Source organism: Daphnia pulicaria, chromosome 4 (genome assembly GCF_021234035.1).
Source record: "Daphnia pulicaria isolate SC F1-1A chromosome 4, SC_F0-13Bv2, whole genome shotgun sequence".
NCBI lineage: Eukaryota > Metazoa > Arthropoda > Branchiopoda > Diplostraca > Daphniidae > Daphnia > Daphnia pulicaria.
This window is the reverse complement of record NC_060916.1, coordinates 11,149,354-11,163,697: the sequence shown is the minus strand read 5'-3', so window position 1 is coordinate 11,163,697 and position 14,344 is coordinate 11,149,354. Positions and strand designations below refer to the sequence as shown.

General features: G+C 41.5%; 2 protein-coding genes across 3 annotated transcripts; both read right to left on the bottom strand.

The window, feature by feature from the left end:
- Positions 1–1,373: 1,373 nt before the first annotated feature.
- On the bottom strand, positions 1,374–2,732 carry LOC124337173 (protein Wnt-2b-B-like). 2 transcript variants are annotated; one of them, XM_046791263.1, is made up of 5 exons: positions 2,638–2,732; positions 2,419–2,562; positions 2,264–2,364; positions 1,802–2,090; positions 1,374–1,642 (listed from the first exon to the last, which is right to left on the bottom strand). In XM_046791263.1, the coding sequence occupies exons 3-5, from the start codon at positions 2,294–2,296 to the stop codon at positions 1,374–1,376; spliced, it is 591 nt and encodes a 196-aa protein (XP_046647219.1). In that variant the 5' UTR covers positions 2,297–2,364; positions 2,419–2,562; positions 2,638–2,732. The 2 variants fall into 2 exon arrangements, with proteins under 2 accessions (XP_046647219.1, XP_046647218.1); XM_046791262.1 differs by having other exon boundaries at positions 2,264–2,562.
- LOC124337704 lies at positions 2,385–3,733 on the bottom strand. The gene is made up of 6 exons (XM_046791737.1): positions 3,666–3,733; positions 3,373–3,564; positions 3,083–3,295; positions 2,638–2,881; positions 2,447–2,562; positions 2,385–2,390 (listed from the first exon to the last, which is right to left on the bottom strand). The coding sequence occupies exons 2-6, from the start codon at positions 3,412–3,414 to the stop codon at positions 2,385–2,387; spliced, it is 621 nt and encodes a 206-aa protein (XP_046647693.1). The 5' UTR covers positions 3,415–3,564; positions 3,666–3,733.
- Positions 3,734–14,344: the final 10,611 nt, after the last annotated feature.

Sequence of the window (14,344 nt, the reverse complement as noted above, 5' to 3'; positions counted from 1 at the left end):
TTTTTCTCGTAATTGAGGCAAATATGAAGTTAATAGCGGTGATGTTTTTCCTCGTCCATAGCCTTATGGCTGCATCATTCAGCAATTCACCAGCTTCATTTCGATCCTACAACAGAGGAAATATGAGGTTAATATGATAAACATAAGAGTATTAACAAAGTATACATATTGAATGCAATTGTACATGTATGTGTAAAGATCAACTGCAGCGTTAAGGCTGATTAGATTGTTCTGTGTAAAAAAAAGCAATGGAATGGATACCATGCAAGCTTGTTGATGTGACTACACATTGAACAATAGAGTAAGCAGCGTTAGGGCTGATTGACAAAGTCTCTGAATAATTACAGAGCAATCGAGCAGGCTGAGCAGTGAGCAGCATGAAGGCTGACTGATTTAAGTTTGCAAAGAACAGTAGAAATAAACAGCGTTAAAGCTGACTGTCTTGTCTTCTCAGTGACTGCAGTGCAGTATTGAAAAAATGAGCAGCATGGAGGCTGATATAAAATTGTAAAAATGAAGAACAGAAAAAAAATTTACAGCGTTAAGGCTGACTGTCTTGTTCTCTTAGTAACTGCAGAGCAGTGATGATGAATGAGTAGCGTGAAGGCTGACTAATATCAGTTTTGCAAATGAGAAATGTAAAAAAAAAAAAGGGCAGCGTTAAGGCTGAATGCAAAGTGCTGTTTGTTCTGATTAAGTGGATTGTCCATACGACAATCACACTCCTCAAACTGCATTGAACATTTAATAAGACATGTGCTGATAGAACGATACAACTGAAATATTTACAAAAGAAATAGAATGAGTGAGATTGTTACCTCTTCTGGGAGTACTTCATTACCCAACACTACGTCTTTCAAGTCATGGTGTTGGAAGACTAAGTCAATTTCAAAATTCCACTCTCGGTGGTTGGTGCCATCGAATTTTGGCAGGTGGGCAATTGCCCTTAAAGGTTGGTTATCTTGGATCTCGTTCTCGGCCATTGTCAGTCAGTGTTCAGCAACGTAACTCTGGGCCCATAACCTGTTGAGTTTAGTGACTGAACATTAGACCATGAGCGTGAGTTTAACGAGATATTGTATTACAGATACCATGGATGACAGAATATATAGTTTTAGATAAGTCTTACCCTATGACCGGTTCTTAAGAGAGTGAAGGGACTGTCACATGGACAGGTAGCAGACGTCAACTATATCTTCCATGAGACATCTAACGGGAGTGAGGTTAAGCAACACTAAGGTTAAGCAACACCACTTGGGTGCGCTTGAGTTGGAAGATAATCACAACAACTTCATAATAACATAATAATATCTGGAAATTATTCTTTTGTTTTTTGTCTAGTCAAAATTTTCAAAAAATGTCGGTCGGTTGTGTCATTTCTTCTTCTGATTCTGCTGCTGCTGCTGTTTGGTGGCGTTGAATTTGTTGAGTTCGAACGACTGCAGCGGCTTGCAAAAGTGCTCGTCCTTCCACTGGGTGCACGTTTTGCACTCGACCGAGCAGCACCACTTGAACGTGCAATTGCACGGCGTCGACACCAGCACTCGCCTCGTGTCGTAACCACGCCCGCAGCACAGCAAATCGCATCCGTCAATTCCTTTCGATGTTTTATTGCACGGTCTTCCGGCCGTCCCGATCGAACCTTTATTTTAAATTTTAAAAAAATAATTTGGTTTTAATTCATTTCAATATTTTTTAAATAATAAAATTTAAATTTAATTTGAATATTTTAATTTTAATTTCATATGAATAATTTAAATTTATTTGATTGAAGCAAATTAGCATATTTTGTTGAACTCACCAGTGAGCGGATCAAAGGAGCAGTAATCGGACGAGTGTTCCAGGTAGACGAGATCGTGAACTTGCGGCGGATTGGTCTTGAGACTCTTGCGGTTGTCGTTGAGATGGTCGGCCGTGATGAGCGTCGTGCCCGACGGGTCGGAGCTGACCTCCAGCGAGGCGTCGTATTTCTCCTTCAGGTAAGCGCCGACTTCGCGGAATTCCGGAAGTGTCGTCCAGCAAGTGCGGACGTTGCAGGCACCCGACACTCCGTGGCATTTGCATTGGTGCCGCATCAATTTGTGAAGAGCCTAGGGGGCGAATCAATTCAAATCAATTCATTGAATTAAATTAATTTTAATTATTTAATGATTAATTTAACTATTAATTATTTTATTTTTTAAGCGATGAATTTCATCAAATTAAATTTTTATTTTAATAATTTGCTCATTTTTTTAATTGATTTAAATAGCCAATGAATTACCTTTCGACCGACTCGGTTGTTGTGGAGGTTCATCAGGCCATCTTTATCAGCATTATCTAAAACGGCCTCGTTCACGCTGTGGAAGAGATAAAGAAAAAATTCTTTTCCGAATTACTAGGATTTAAAACTGTTAATCATAAATATTATTATATTACAGACACAGATGATACATCTGCGTAGTACAGCTCTTTGAGCTTCGGTGTTTCTGACTACTGATGAAGATGGTTGGTTGTCGAACCATAATTGAACATTCATATCAAATTCGGCGTCTGCATTAGGAAACACTTTACGAACTTCTTCTGTTAATTAAAAAAACAAAATATTTTGGGTTATTTGGTATTAGGCCTATAATTATCTGGTGAGAAATAGTTTACTTTGAATTGCGGAGCGGACTACACAATTTTTGAACTCCGATCCGTGGAAATTCCCATAGAAAAACCAGAAAAACGTACCACCACGTTTTACGAATTGCCCATTATGGAGGTGCAATGTTAGAGTTTTAGCAGTTTGCTTTAGTGGTACCACCTTTCCTCGCGGTGTTGGTGTTCCCAACGGTTCCCAATCTTTAATTTCTTCAACAAAGTGTAGTTCTGGTAAAGACTTGATCCAAAATCTTTCCTAAAAAGAACATCAGGTGGGAAGAATTTGGAATTAAAAATCCATACACGCCAAATTAAAGGATCACTATCCAATTATTTAAAACATCGTTCCGCGAAATTTTATTTATCTCTTCGCCCAGTTCACTACGTAATTAATTTTTATATTGTAATCTTAGAAGCGGGAAAATAAAAGATTTCAAATGATAATTAATTAATTCACCTTGTGGGCGCAGGCCAGTAAGCTGATGAGGAGACGATCCAGTCCCTGGGTCAATAATATTCGCACCAGTTGGTCCTGCTGTTGATCCTGTCGTTCGCCAATATCAAAGACTATGTCCGCCATCTGAGTAGATCGTTCGGAAGCGTTCAGGATGTTTCGTACGAGTAACAGGGAATGATTCACCGAAATGCTATAATCGCTCGACAACGGCTCCTGCTATGAATCGGGAGGAAACGTTTTCGGCTAATATAACCTGGGCGGGATCGATTGTGACAGTTTACCGAGTTTACCTTTTCTAAGGTGTGGCGAACGTGACTGAGAACGGCTGGCATGGCCCCACCATCCAGAAAGGATTCCTTGGCGTTGTAGAGCTCAGTTTGTAGATGTCAACTGGTTGTGTTACCGTGCTGCTCTGATTGGACCGAGTCTCTACGCCGACCATTCCCAGGCATTCTAGGGGTGTAGTTAGCTCAGCCAATAATCTATTGAAAGACAGGGAAACCAAACAACATTTGAAAAAAATTACTTTCCGAGTAATACCGTATACAACCGTATAAGCGAATCCTTATTATATAGGGCCTACTTGATTGTTGAATTCAAAATGCTGGGCTGATCCTGGCTGTTGATAAGAATCGGGATTAGGTAGATCCTACACACATAAATTAATTGTTAGTTTGGTGGAATTGTAATCTAGTCTATTCATTTTCTATTATACCTTGTTGAGAATGTCCAGGAATGCGAGGGCGCACCGAAGTGGGCGAGTAATGGGATCCTCGTTTTCCAACTTGATATTGATCTCTTCAAGATGAACTGGTTTTTATAGAAAGAAAGAAAAACACTTTCAGCTTAGTATTTCGTGGCGTCGAGCGGAGGAGATGGTGAAGACACACATCATTATAACTGAAAAAGGAAAAGTTGGCCGGGCCGGAAAGTAGTGATGTTTCGTTAGTGCTTTTTCTAAACGTTAGCGTTATCCGTTAAGTTAACGATGTCTCATTTTTTCACGTTCGTTAACGCCGTTAATTAACGCCGTTAAAAATGTCTCCGTTAACGAAAATTCGACGTTATTTTTACCGTTATTTAATAAAAAAAATTGCACTATAAAATCACTGAAATCAGTCACGGTCTTGATTACTTATATTGAAATTGCTGCTGGCGTTGAACAATGTCACAATGAAGCAATTAACAACTAAAAAAAAAACAGAAACTTTTGATTAAAAAGACGCACAGACAAAAGAAAAAAAAAACAAGTTCCAACTAAAAAAGTAAAGGCCTCAATAAATCCTTATTGCAAGTGAGGAAGACTTTTGCGGCCAAAACTTCTTCCGCCGTCCTATTTTTGTGTCCTAGACAGTGCCATCCGGCAATGGAAAATTCGCGTTCAGATGATGCCGAAGAAACTGGTATAACCAGTAAATTATAGGCCATTTTGGATAATTAGGGGAAACGACCAGACAAATCCTTCCAGTAAGAGATCACATCTTGAACTGGTGGATCCTTAGAAGGATCAAATTCATGACTTGCAAAGTGGAAGTAGTCTAAAAGTTCAGTTTCAATGCAGTCGAGGGAAGTGGCTAGAAGGTAGGAGCAGTCGAAATCAGGATCTCTTTAATCTGTCATGAAATTAAATCTTCTTTTGAGATCTTCTAACATCGCAGATGCCACGCTTATTCACCGTCAACAGGAGCATCAGAGTCTGAATCTGACATTAAAGATTTACACTCTGATTCTAGTTGTTTCCCTACTCTACTTATACAGTTTCGTTTGCCACGTTTTGAAAGCAAAAAAAAACCTCAGAGAAGCTAAGAAGACTACTGCTCACTGTCACTGGCTATTTAAATTCGTTTTCATAGTCAACCTACTACAGTAAAATGTTGGAAGCGCGCAAAAAATACAAATTTCATTTTGAAAAATCCAAAAATTTCATATTTGGCAGCGCTGTTAAAAACAAAAATAACGTTTGAAAATAACGTCTGAAAAATGCCAAACGTTAGCGTTATCCGTTAAGTTAACGAACACCCAAAAAGGTCCGTTAACGGACTTTTCACGTTATCCGTTATCGTTAACGAAACATCACTACCGGAAAGCCTATTATTTAGCTACAAGGCCAACTGGCGGATAGAAGTGGAAATAGATTATTAGTAAAGTGTTAAGGTTCAGTGAATGACACACAAACATGTCTTGATTGCACACAGCTGGTGTTGTGACAGATAATTCGTTTTGGAGGAATCCCCAATCTGGTGCTCATTATATTCCACGTTTAATTATTTCTTTAAGTAAAGAAAAATAAATGAATTGGTAGGGGGAATGCTTACCCAGACATTCGCCGTCGATGTAGTACTTGCCGCTATGACAGGTCCCCAACGGAATGAGAGATAAAGACGGAACATGGCCACTTAATGTCATCCGCCGTTCCATTTTGAACCACAGCAATCCGGCTGTCAATATAATACGAGCGACAGTTATATTTTTCACACCATTCAAACAAAACACTTGAACGAATTGATCAAATTTAAACTTATTGTGGACTGAATAACAGACGTGCCAGCGCCGTGGGGATTCCAGCGGTCGTGTGAGTAGGAAAAGCGGAATTGCGGAGACTTTTGTATGCCGGAGTCGGTAAATCGACTCCGGCTGTGCGCATGTCTGTAATTTTATGCCACTCAGACCGAGATACCATCTAAACTTAAAAAAAAAAAAAAAATACTTCGTGTTATTACATTACGCCTTATTCACTTTTGCAATTTAGCCTACCAATAAATAAGAAATAATAAGAAAATGAAAAAAATGTCATGGCTCCTTTTCGTCGAATTCTTTTTCTTTTTAAATCTTTTCCAAAGAATCGTTTATACATTTTCTCTTTTCTTTTCTTTTTTCAAATGTTGGAAAACTATTTTGCGTTGGCCCTGGGTAATTCCAAAACGTAGACGTCCCAGTTCGGAGGAAAAGTGACATCCCCACCTTCTCCAGTAAATATATCCGCCTACCTATTAGATTGTAAACTATACGTAAATGCTGTGTACCTTTTGATGTTTTCTGATTGTATCTCTGGTGACTAGACAAACCCATCAAATGAATGGCCCAGTTCAAAAACCTTTTTTCGTCTAAAAATATAGAAACGTGCTGATGAGAATAAGGTGAAAGAAGAAAGAGAATGGTTCCATTCATATGTATATACTACCTCGGATTGACTCGACGTCATAGAAGCAGACACAATGGCGCTCGCCAGAAGCGTCTGGGAAATGAGAATAAACTCTGACGAGTGTGACGGCAGCAGCGTGTGTTCGCCATGACGACATTGTGTCATCACAACTCCCGTCGGACTCGAATAACTGTCGGTTGAAAATCTGCCAAAAGTTCGAATTGAATCACTTTTCAAAGCTAAAGTTAACGCTCCTCAATCCTTTTCTATATGCCAGTCTGACTTAACAATGGGGCGGACCGGCGGGGGAGAAGAGTGCGAATATTAAAAAAAGCAAAAATGGTTCCAGCGGATTGATGAAGCAATACCAACCACGACGCTATGCAACTGACTACTAAATAGTAAATACTAATTGGAGTCAGGTGTAATAAGTAACCTGACGAACCTGACAGAGGCACCTCTCGTACGAATGACGAATCTTATCTGCTGATAATTGCTGTGCACTGCAACTTAATTGCGCATCGTCGGAGGAGAAAAATCCCCACGGAACTTTCTTTTTCTTTTTTTGCTTTAAAAATAATTAATTTAATTGGCCCGAAACTTATTTTATAAAAGGGGAAAACGTTTCGTTAGATCGAGTAAAAGTTTCTGGCGGGCGCATTTAAACTTATTCCGATCTTAGTTGGAATTGTCTAATTAAAAACTGCAATGAAAGTTAAACGTCATCGCACAAGTGTATTTTAAATGAAACCATCTAAAATTAATTAGCTGCTTCAAAAAACTAAATGACCCAAAATTACATAACAGACGTAAATACGGATACCGCGTTTTAAGTTTATAAGCCATGGGCAATATGGTCAAAGTGTCTCCATGGTATTAATATTATTCATCGTTTCATGATTTAAAATAATAATAATAATAATATTACTGAGAATCAAAACCTCACATCATGCTTTTCCACTTGCACGTAGGGACCATGGCAACACAATTCCACCTGGTGCCATTCGCCAATTAGCTACCGTTTACGCCGCATTAAATACATTTGAAAAATTCAATTTCATTTTCGAGCTAGCCAGCTGAACTGATTGTTTGTATTGTACTGTATATATTTCATTCATGCCTGTTCACTATATACTCACTTAAAAATCGACTCTTCTCTATAGTGAATACGTGTGAATCACGAAATAATTTTGATTAATTTAGTAGCTTAGTTATTTTAATTGCTTGAAAAGAAAAAAGAAAGACCAGGAAAACGAAAAATGATTCAAATATTAAAAGTGTCCTGGTCATAAAGTCATCACATCACATCCCAAGAAATCCACCCATCAGTCGGGTTTTTGTATATTTCTACTATTAGACTTCTGGCAGGTTATTTCATCATTCTTGTGATAGCCATCGACCAATCCGGTTGTTTTCTATCATTAGCCCAAAGATACGCCGTATCGTTTAAAAAAAAAGTCGTTTCCTATTAAATGTGTTGTCCTTTTCGTCTAGTCATTCTATCTCTTTATTAAAATGCGCATTAAATGTTACATGGGTAATATAGGGCTGTATAGCCAGTTGTCGCTATACACTTGTGGGTCGAGCTGAGTCAATATGTCTTTCTTCCCGTTAAGATTTTTATATTGGACAGCGAAGCTTATTAAAAGCCACTCACAAAACTATTAAAATCATCCTTGTTGGTTTCGTTGCCAAGCAGCCTAATTTTATGTCACATGTCCACTCAGTATCGAAAAACCAATTAGGAATAATTGTTTATTTCTAAAACAACAGAGTAATAAACTAGAGAACTGTGTAATAACACTAGCTAGAGCCTATATGTCAAACATAATTCTGCACATTATATCTAATTCAGTCGCTTATTAAAAGAGCACGAGATTTGTCGAAAGGTTAAAGAAAACCCAATCACATATAATACGTATGGTTTCCATTTTCTCTTTTCGTGGAACTAGGCCTACGCTCCTGCGTTCAGACAACACTGTTTGAAATTGTGTTATCTAATATAAGGCAAACAAATAAAAATAAAAAATTAGGTCACCCTATTATATAACTCATTACCCTGTGTGTATAACAATCTCACCTTCCACAGTGCTGTGGCGGCTGACAAACGACTGCAGCCGCGGCGGAAGTCGGCCTTGGAACGCAATCCGATTGCGGCGGATGACTTTGGCGCAAGCGCAGGCCAGAGGGATGACGACATTGACCAGCGGACCCAGATAGTGATGGAAACGAAATTTTGAAACGTGGTTGGATTTCTGCTGGCCGTTTAAAATGCTCAGAAAGGTTTCGCCGATCGGTATGGATTGGTCGAGACAGCATCCGGCATCCAGCAAGGCCTGAAACACCTGTCGGTACGATTCCGGATCGGACCGAAACCAATCCTGATTTTCGGCGAGAAGATGTAACGGAGTTTTGCCGTTGGCGTCGATTCTGGTCGGGTCGGCTCCGGCTTCCAGGAACAGCTGGATGACGGGCAATATTTGACACCCGTCCGTCCCTTTGCTACTGATGGCCAGGTGAAGAAGATTGGTGAACTTTTTCAAATTATTGGCGCGAAAATACGGCGAGAGACAATCTTTCAGCTGTTGAATTTCTGCTGGATTGTTACGACAGCGTCCAAGATGCTCTAAAACCAAACGATGGATTTGATCCATGACGTTGAACTGCCAGCGATCGACGGTCGGCCGGACGACGGGCGACAACAGCATGACATTCAGCAAAATGGCCAGTCCGAATTTGACGACCACCAAGAGATTGGCGAACGTTAATTCTTCATCACCTGTTTTGTGCTTCAAACAATCGACAAGCAGGTCCAGAGTTTCGACGAAGATGCGGATGCAGTTGGGAGAAGAGGTCGAACGAAACTCGTCCGTTTGCCGGAGGATCATCATCGCAATGTTCAACGAGCAGCCGTATTGATTATCGTCGATGTAGCAGCGATTAGCGTAGCGCATCAAATGTTCCAGGTGGAACGAATGAGGACCCTTCCACCCGAATTGATTGACAATTCTCTGGCTGACGGACAGAGCTTGAGCTTGAGCTTGAGCTTGAGCTTCCAGCAGGTTGTAGCGACTAAGTTGCAATTCGTTTTTGAATTTCTGGAGGGATGTCGGTGAAGTGATGAGTTTCTTGCGGTCGACATTGAACAGAGAGCTGGCCGCTGGATCGGGAATGATCGGGATCGCCGATTGATCGCCAACCGTCGAGTAGCGAAGGCCCATGGCCTGTTCCCAGCATTGGACTCCCCTCCAGACGCAGTTTCTCGGTTTGAAGACGAAGGCGACGATCTTGTCCGTCCGGCTGGCCGAACTGGCCACGATCGAATTCAATACAAATTCCAGCCACTGACAGGGCTCATCGCTGGCCGGATCGATCAGATATTCAATGACTTTGACGATTGGAATTTGGTTGGCAATGTCACGGATAACTTCCATCTCGGGTGACTGGACAACGAGCGGTGGAAGAACTTTGTTGAAATTTAAATTCGTCCAGGTGAAATTAGACGGGACTTTGTCGATCGATTTCGCCCATTCGGGATAAATTTGATATTTCAATTCGCCGACTAGGAACTCGACGACGTCGTAGTGTCCGTTTCTGACACTCGACTGCAGGGCCGTTTCGCCCTGCTGGCCCAGAGGCTGGGTTACATAACGAATAGGTATCGCTATCCAATTGTTGCGCTTTCTTATTTGATTTAATTCGGCGATCGAACCTTGACTAACTGCTTGGGAAACAAGGTCCAACACGTTGGATTCAACCATTTTGTAATTAACTTGAAACGATTTTGGCTATCAGATGACAAATGAATGGACATGTGGCGATGTAAAACTTCAAAAAAACAAGATTCAATCGCTTACGTAATGGAAACTGGGAGAGCAGGGTCAGATGGACGACTGTCTACGACAGCGTTAGGAAGAAAACTGTTGTAGTGTATGCAGTGTCTGAGGTTCAACAGGCCGGAAGGCAGGTCAGCAGCAGGCCATATATGATTAGGTAAGCAAAGTAAGTGGAATTCCAAGGATTTGTCCCTTTTATGTAACTGGTGTAGTCAAGGTCGGGCCCATATAAAAAAGGGTATAGGCAGACCGAAATGAGCCTTAGCCTTGGCCTTGTTTTTAGGTGGGCTGGGGTATAATTTGCGGGGGTTCACCGGGTACACAACATTTATTTACGGTACCATTATCGCTGTATACTATGTACAGGCATATTCTGTCTTTTTGGGGTTTATCTAATTCTATAGGGGGGCGAGGTCGACTAAAATCTCAAAATGAAATTGTGTACGTAAATAAGGAGAAAAGCGACAAAGGGGCACAGATTTAAGTTCTTTTAAAAAACGTTTGAAACGATTTGTCATCGATGTTTTTTGTTTTATTATTATTTTAAATAGATTTTGACGTTTCAATTTTTTTTTAAATCTTTTAGCTAATAGAAAATGACTCGAAGAAACGTTACCCAATCTGGCGTATACTTCAATCATTATTTGCTCGCAATCGGTCTTCAAATGAATGACCGTATAGTTCCATTCCAGAACCAAAGATAAAAGTGTATTTAGTCAAAGCCTCGGAAGGTGCGACGAATACAACAAAATTCCGTCACCTAAATTTTTATGAAAGGAATCAAATAAAATGAAAGTCACCAAAATAATTAGTCAAATTTTGCAATCGAAAATAGACCGGAAATAATTGAAAATCGTGTGCAAAACGGAAATGTGAGACGCCTTGGCAGAATTTTGAAGGACTTGATAAGCGCTAAATGGAAATCCCATCGGCGGAGTCCTCTCGACTTCTAAGTGTATAAAAACAATTAATTCGAATTTTCTATTTTTTAATTAATAAAATTAAATAAAATTAATGAAATTTTATTAATTTTATTTAATAATATTAATTTTATTTGAAATAATTTTATTTTTATTTTATCGTATTAAATTAGATTAAATTAAATATATTACGTAATTTTTAATAATATTAATCAAATAATCACCTATCAGTTTATTGCCTTTCAGCGGGCTGTGCTGCTCGATGAATTGCTGCAGGCAAAGCGGAAGCTGTTGCTCGTCGCCTTCGAACGCAATATGCTCCTGGTGGATTTTCTGAGCGCAGTAGCATTCCAGCGGCATGACCGTGTTGATCCAATGGTCGACTCTGGGATCCAGCGATTCATCCTGGAACTGTTTTTTCTTGTCCATCAGGACGGCGATGACCGTTTTACCATCGGGTGTGGCTTGATCCAAATGCCCACCGGCTTCCAGGACGACCTGGAACACCTCGAAGAATAACTCGTTTGAATTCGGTTGACATTTTCCCGCCAGAATGTGAAGCGGCGATTGGCCGTTTCTGTTCAGGCTCTTGGGATCGGCTCCGTTGTCCAGGAAAACTGGACAATCTCAGCCCGGACGGTGATGTCGATCCTGGCCGACACGAAGCCCTCGACGGCCAGGTGGAGCATGCTGGAAAATCCGTTGCGCAATTGCTCGACGCGGAAGAAATTGCCGAGAACTCGGCAGAGTCGTTCGCCTTCCGGCGGATCGAGTTTGGGCATCATTTTGAACAGGGTGACCATCAGCAAATAGATTTTCCTCATGACCATCGATTGCCACATGGTGTGCTGATCGCAGATCGGCGGCAATAAAATCAAATTGGTGGCGATCATGAAGCCGAATGTGATCGCTTCCAGGACGTGAGCGAACGTCAGCTCTTTGATCCGCTCGGCGTTGTTGGTCGTCTTGCGGCCCAGTCCGTTCAGGACGTTGGCGAAGAGCAGGAAAGCCTCGACGAAAACCTGGAAACATTTGGGGAAATCGGCCCGGTTGAACTGCTGCATAATCATGAGCGAAATGTTGATCGCTCGGCCGTAATGGATTTCCGTGTTGGAGAAATGATCGCCCGTCGTTTTGAATTGTTTGCCGTAGTCCAGCAGGGTTTTGAGATGGAAGAGATTGGGCTCGGCGCCCAGCTGGCGCTGGGCGAACGTCCGCTGGATGACGAGAAAGGCCTGATCGGTGATGAGCGATCGTCGATCGTGACGTCTCAATTGATTTTCCAATTCTTGCAATTGTTCCGGCGTCGTCACTTCGGCCGAATCGCCCAGGGCGTTGCGAGCGGCGCTGGACAGGACGTGCGGGATCTTGGGCAGCGGTCGGCGGCCGTTGGCCGTCGAATTGCGTAGTTCCAGCGCTTTTTTCCAGCACTGGAGTCCGCGCAGTCCGCCGGAAATTTCGTCCGGCTCGAACTGCTCATCGGCCAGTCGAATTTTTAAAATAAAAGCCGAGCCCATCAGTTCCAGGGCAATGATCTTCTGGGCCCGGTCCATCGAGCTGGCCACCATCGAATTGAGGAAGAATTCGAACCAGGACGTGTCGTCATCGGCCACGTCGATCAGGTACTCGATCAATTTGAAGATGCCGATCCGATTGCTGCTGGCCATGTCCCGCAGGATGGCCACGTCGGCTGACGGCAGGACGAACGTCTGGGTGAATTCCTTGCCAAACTCGGCCGGCCCGATGGCGAACGATTCCACATTGATTTTATCCCAGGAAAAGGGCGACATGCACCTGACCCACCTGGAATGCGGATGGCAATGGATTTGGATGTGATCCTTGACCAACTGGACCAGAAATTCAATCACTGCGAATTGTCGCTCTCGGATGGCCACCTGCAATGGCGTCTCTTTCTGCTCGTTGCATTCGCACAGGTTCTTGAGTATCCGGCCATCTTTCTCCAGCACTCGGCGTAGATGGCCGATCAATCCGCGGTGGACGGCCAGGAAAATCTGATGCACATTCGGGCTAGTAGTAGTCGTCGACATTGAACTAGTCAGGATTTTGTAACTGAACTCCAAAGTTTGGAAAATGGACGTTTTGTGATCCGACGACGTGAGCACCACGAGATGTTTTAAACTTTTGATCTAATAACAGCTGTTTGGGGGTGGCCGGAAGGGTGTTTTTATACCAGAAAAGTATTAGGATAGACGTCACGCTGACGTCACCACTGTACAAAGCGGCGCCATCAAACCGATAGTGTGTTGCCAATAAATGGATGTCGGTTGGAATCGATTCTTAACGAGTTGATCGATATAGGAATAAATGTCCGTTCCGCGAAACCACGTCTACCTTGCACACACACGTCGGAAATGATATCGTCTGGGAATTCTCTTAACTTGGACTTTTATTTTTTGGGCCAAGTTGAAGGTCGTTTATGCGACACGTGGCAAAAGATGTTTTTCTCAAACAAAATCCACCCACCGTTTACGAGTGGGGACGTGGTTCGAAATGATGATAATATGAACAGTTTGCGAAAATCTCCAGCATAGACAAGTTCTTGACGTAATAAAGGGACGTGGTGCTTTGTTGTGAGAGTTATGTAATATTTAATCAACAAGTTGAGAATGGCCAAACGAACCCGTGGAGAAAATGAAATCGAGGAGGTCAGACAAGATTTCGTGGTATCTTATGTAACATCTAATTATTCGTGGAGGTCTAGTTTCGTATTAACATTGTTCGATTTTTGAGCGTTTATTCAAGACTAGAAAATATCGTTATGCTGATTGCAATTCACCATTTTCTCTTTCCATTCTGGTGTCGCTGGGAAAACAGTTGAGTATTTTATCTGGGCTGGACAGAAACCGCCAACCGCGTATACGGTAGTAATTTAATTTTGGGTTATCGTTTGAAATAGTTTATCTTTTTTGACTGCTGAAGCTACAGACTACAGATTCGTTGAGAAATATGTTGGCAGAATTTTTTAAAAATCATTGAACTATTTTTGTGCGAATTCCACCAATATCGTGAAAGTGAAGGGAATCATTTCGATTTTTTTTTTTTTTTTTTTTAATTGCTGTGAGGAATGGACAAATGGACGACAACAAGATTTTCCAAGTAGCCGATGTAGGTCAAGCTTCAGATTTTCCAAAGAATTCCGGTGCAATTGGCATCTGTATGCTTATATTCACAGTGACAAACTGACCGTCCGTAAATATTCATTTTGCATATTTAGCTTATTTTTGTGATGAGATGGCAATCGTTGTGACAGTGGTAAAGACGAAATTAGATTCGATTCGGAATTAAATATCATTGTCGTATTTTCGCATCGATCCACCCAAAAATAAATTTTTAGAACTTGAAC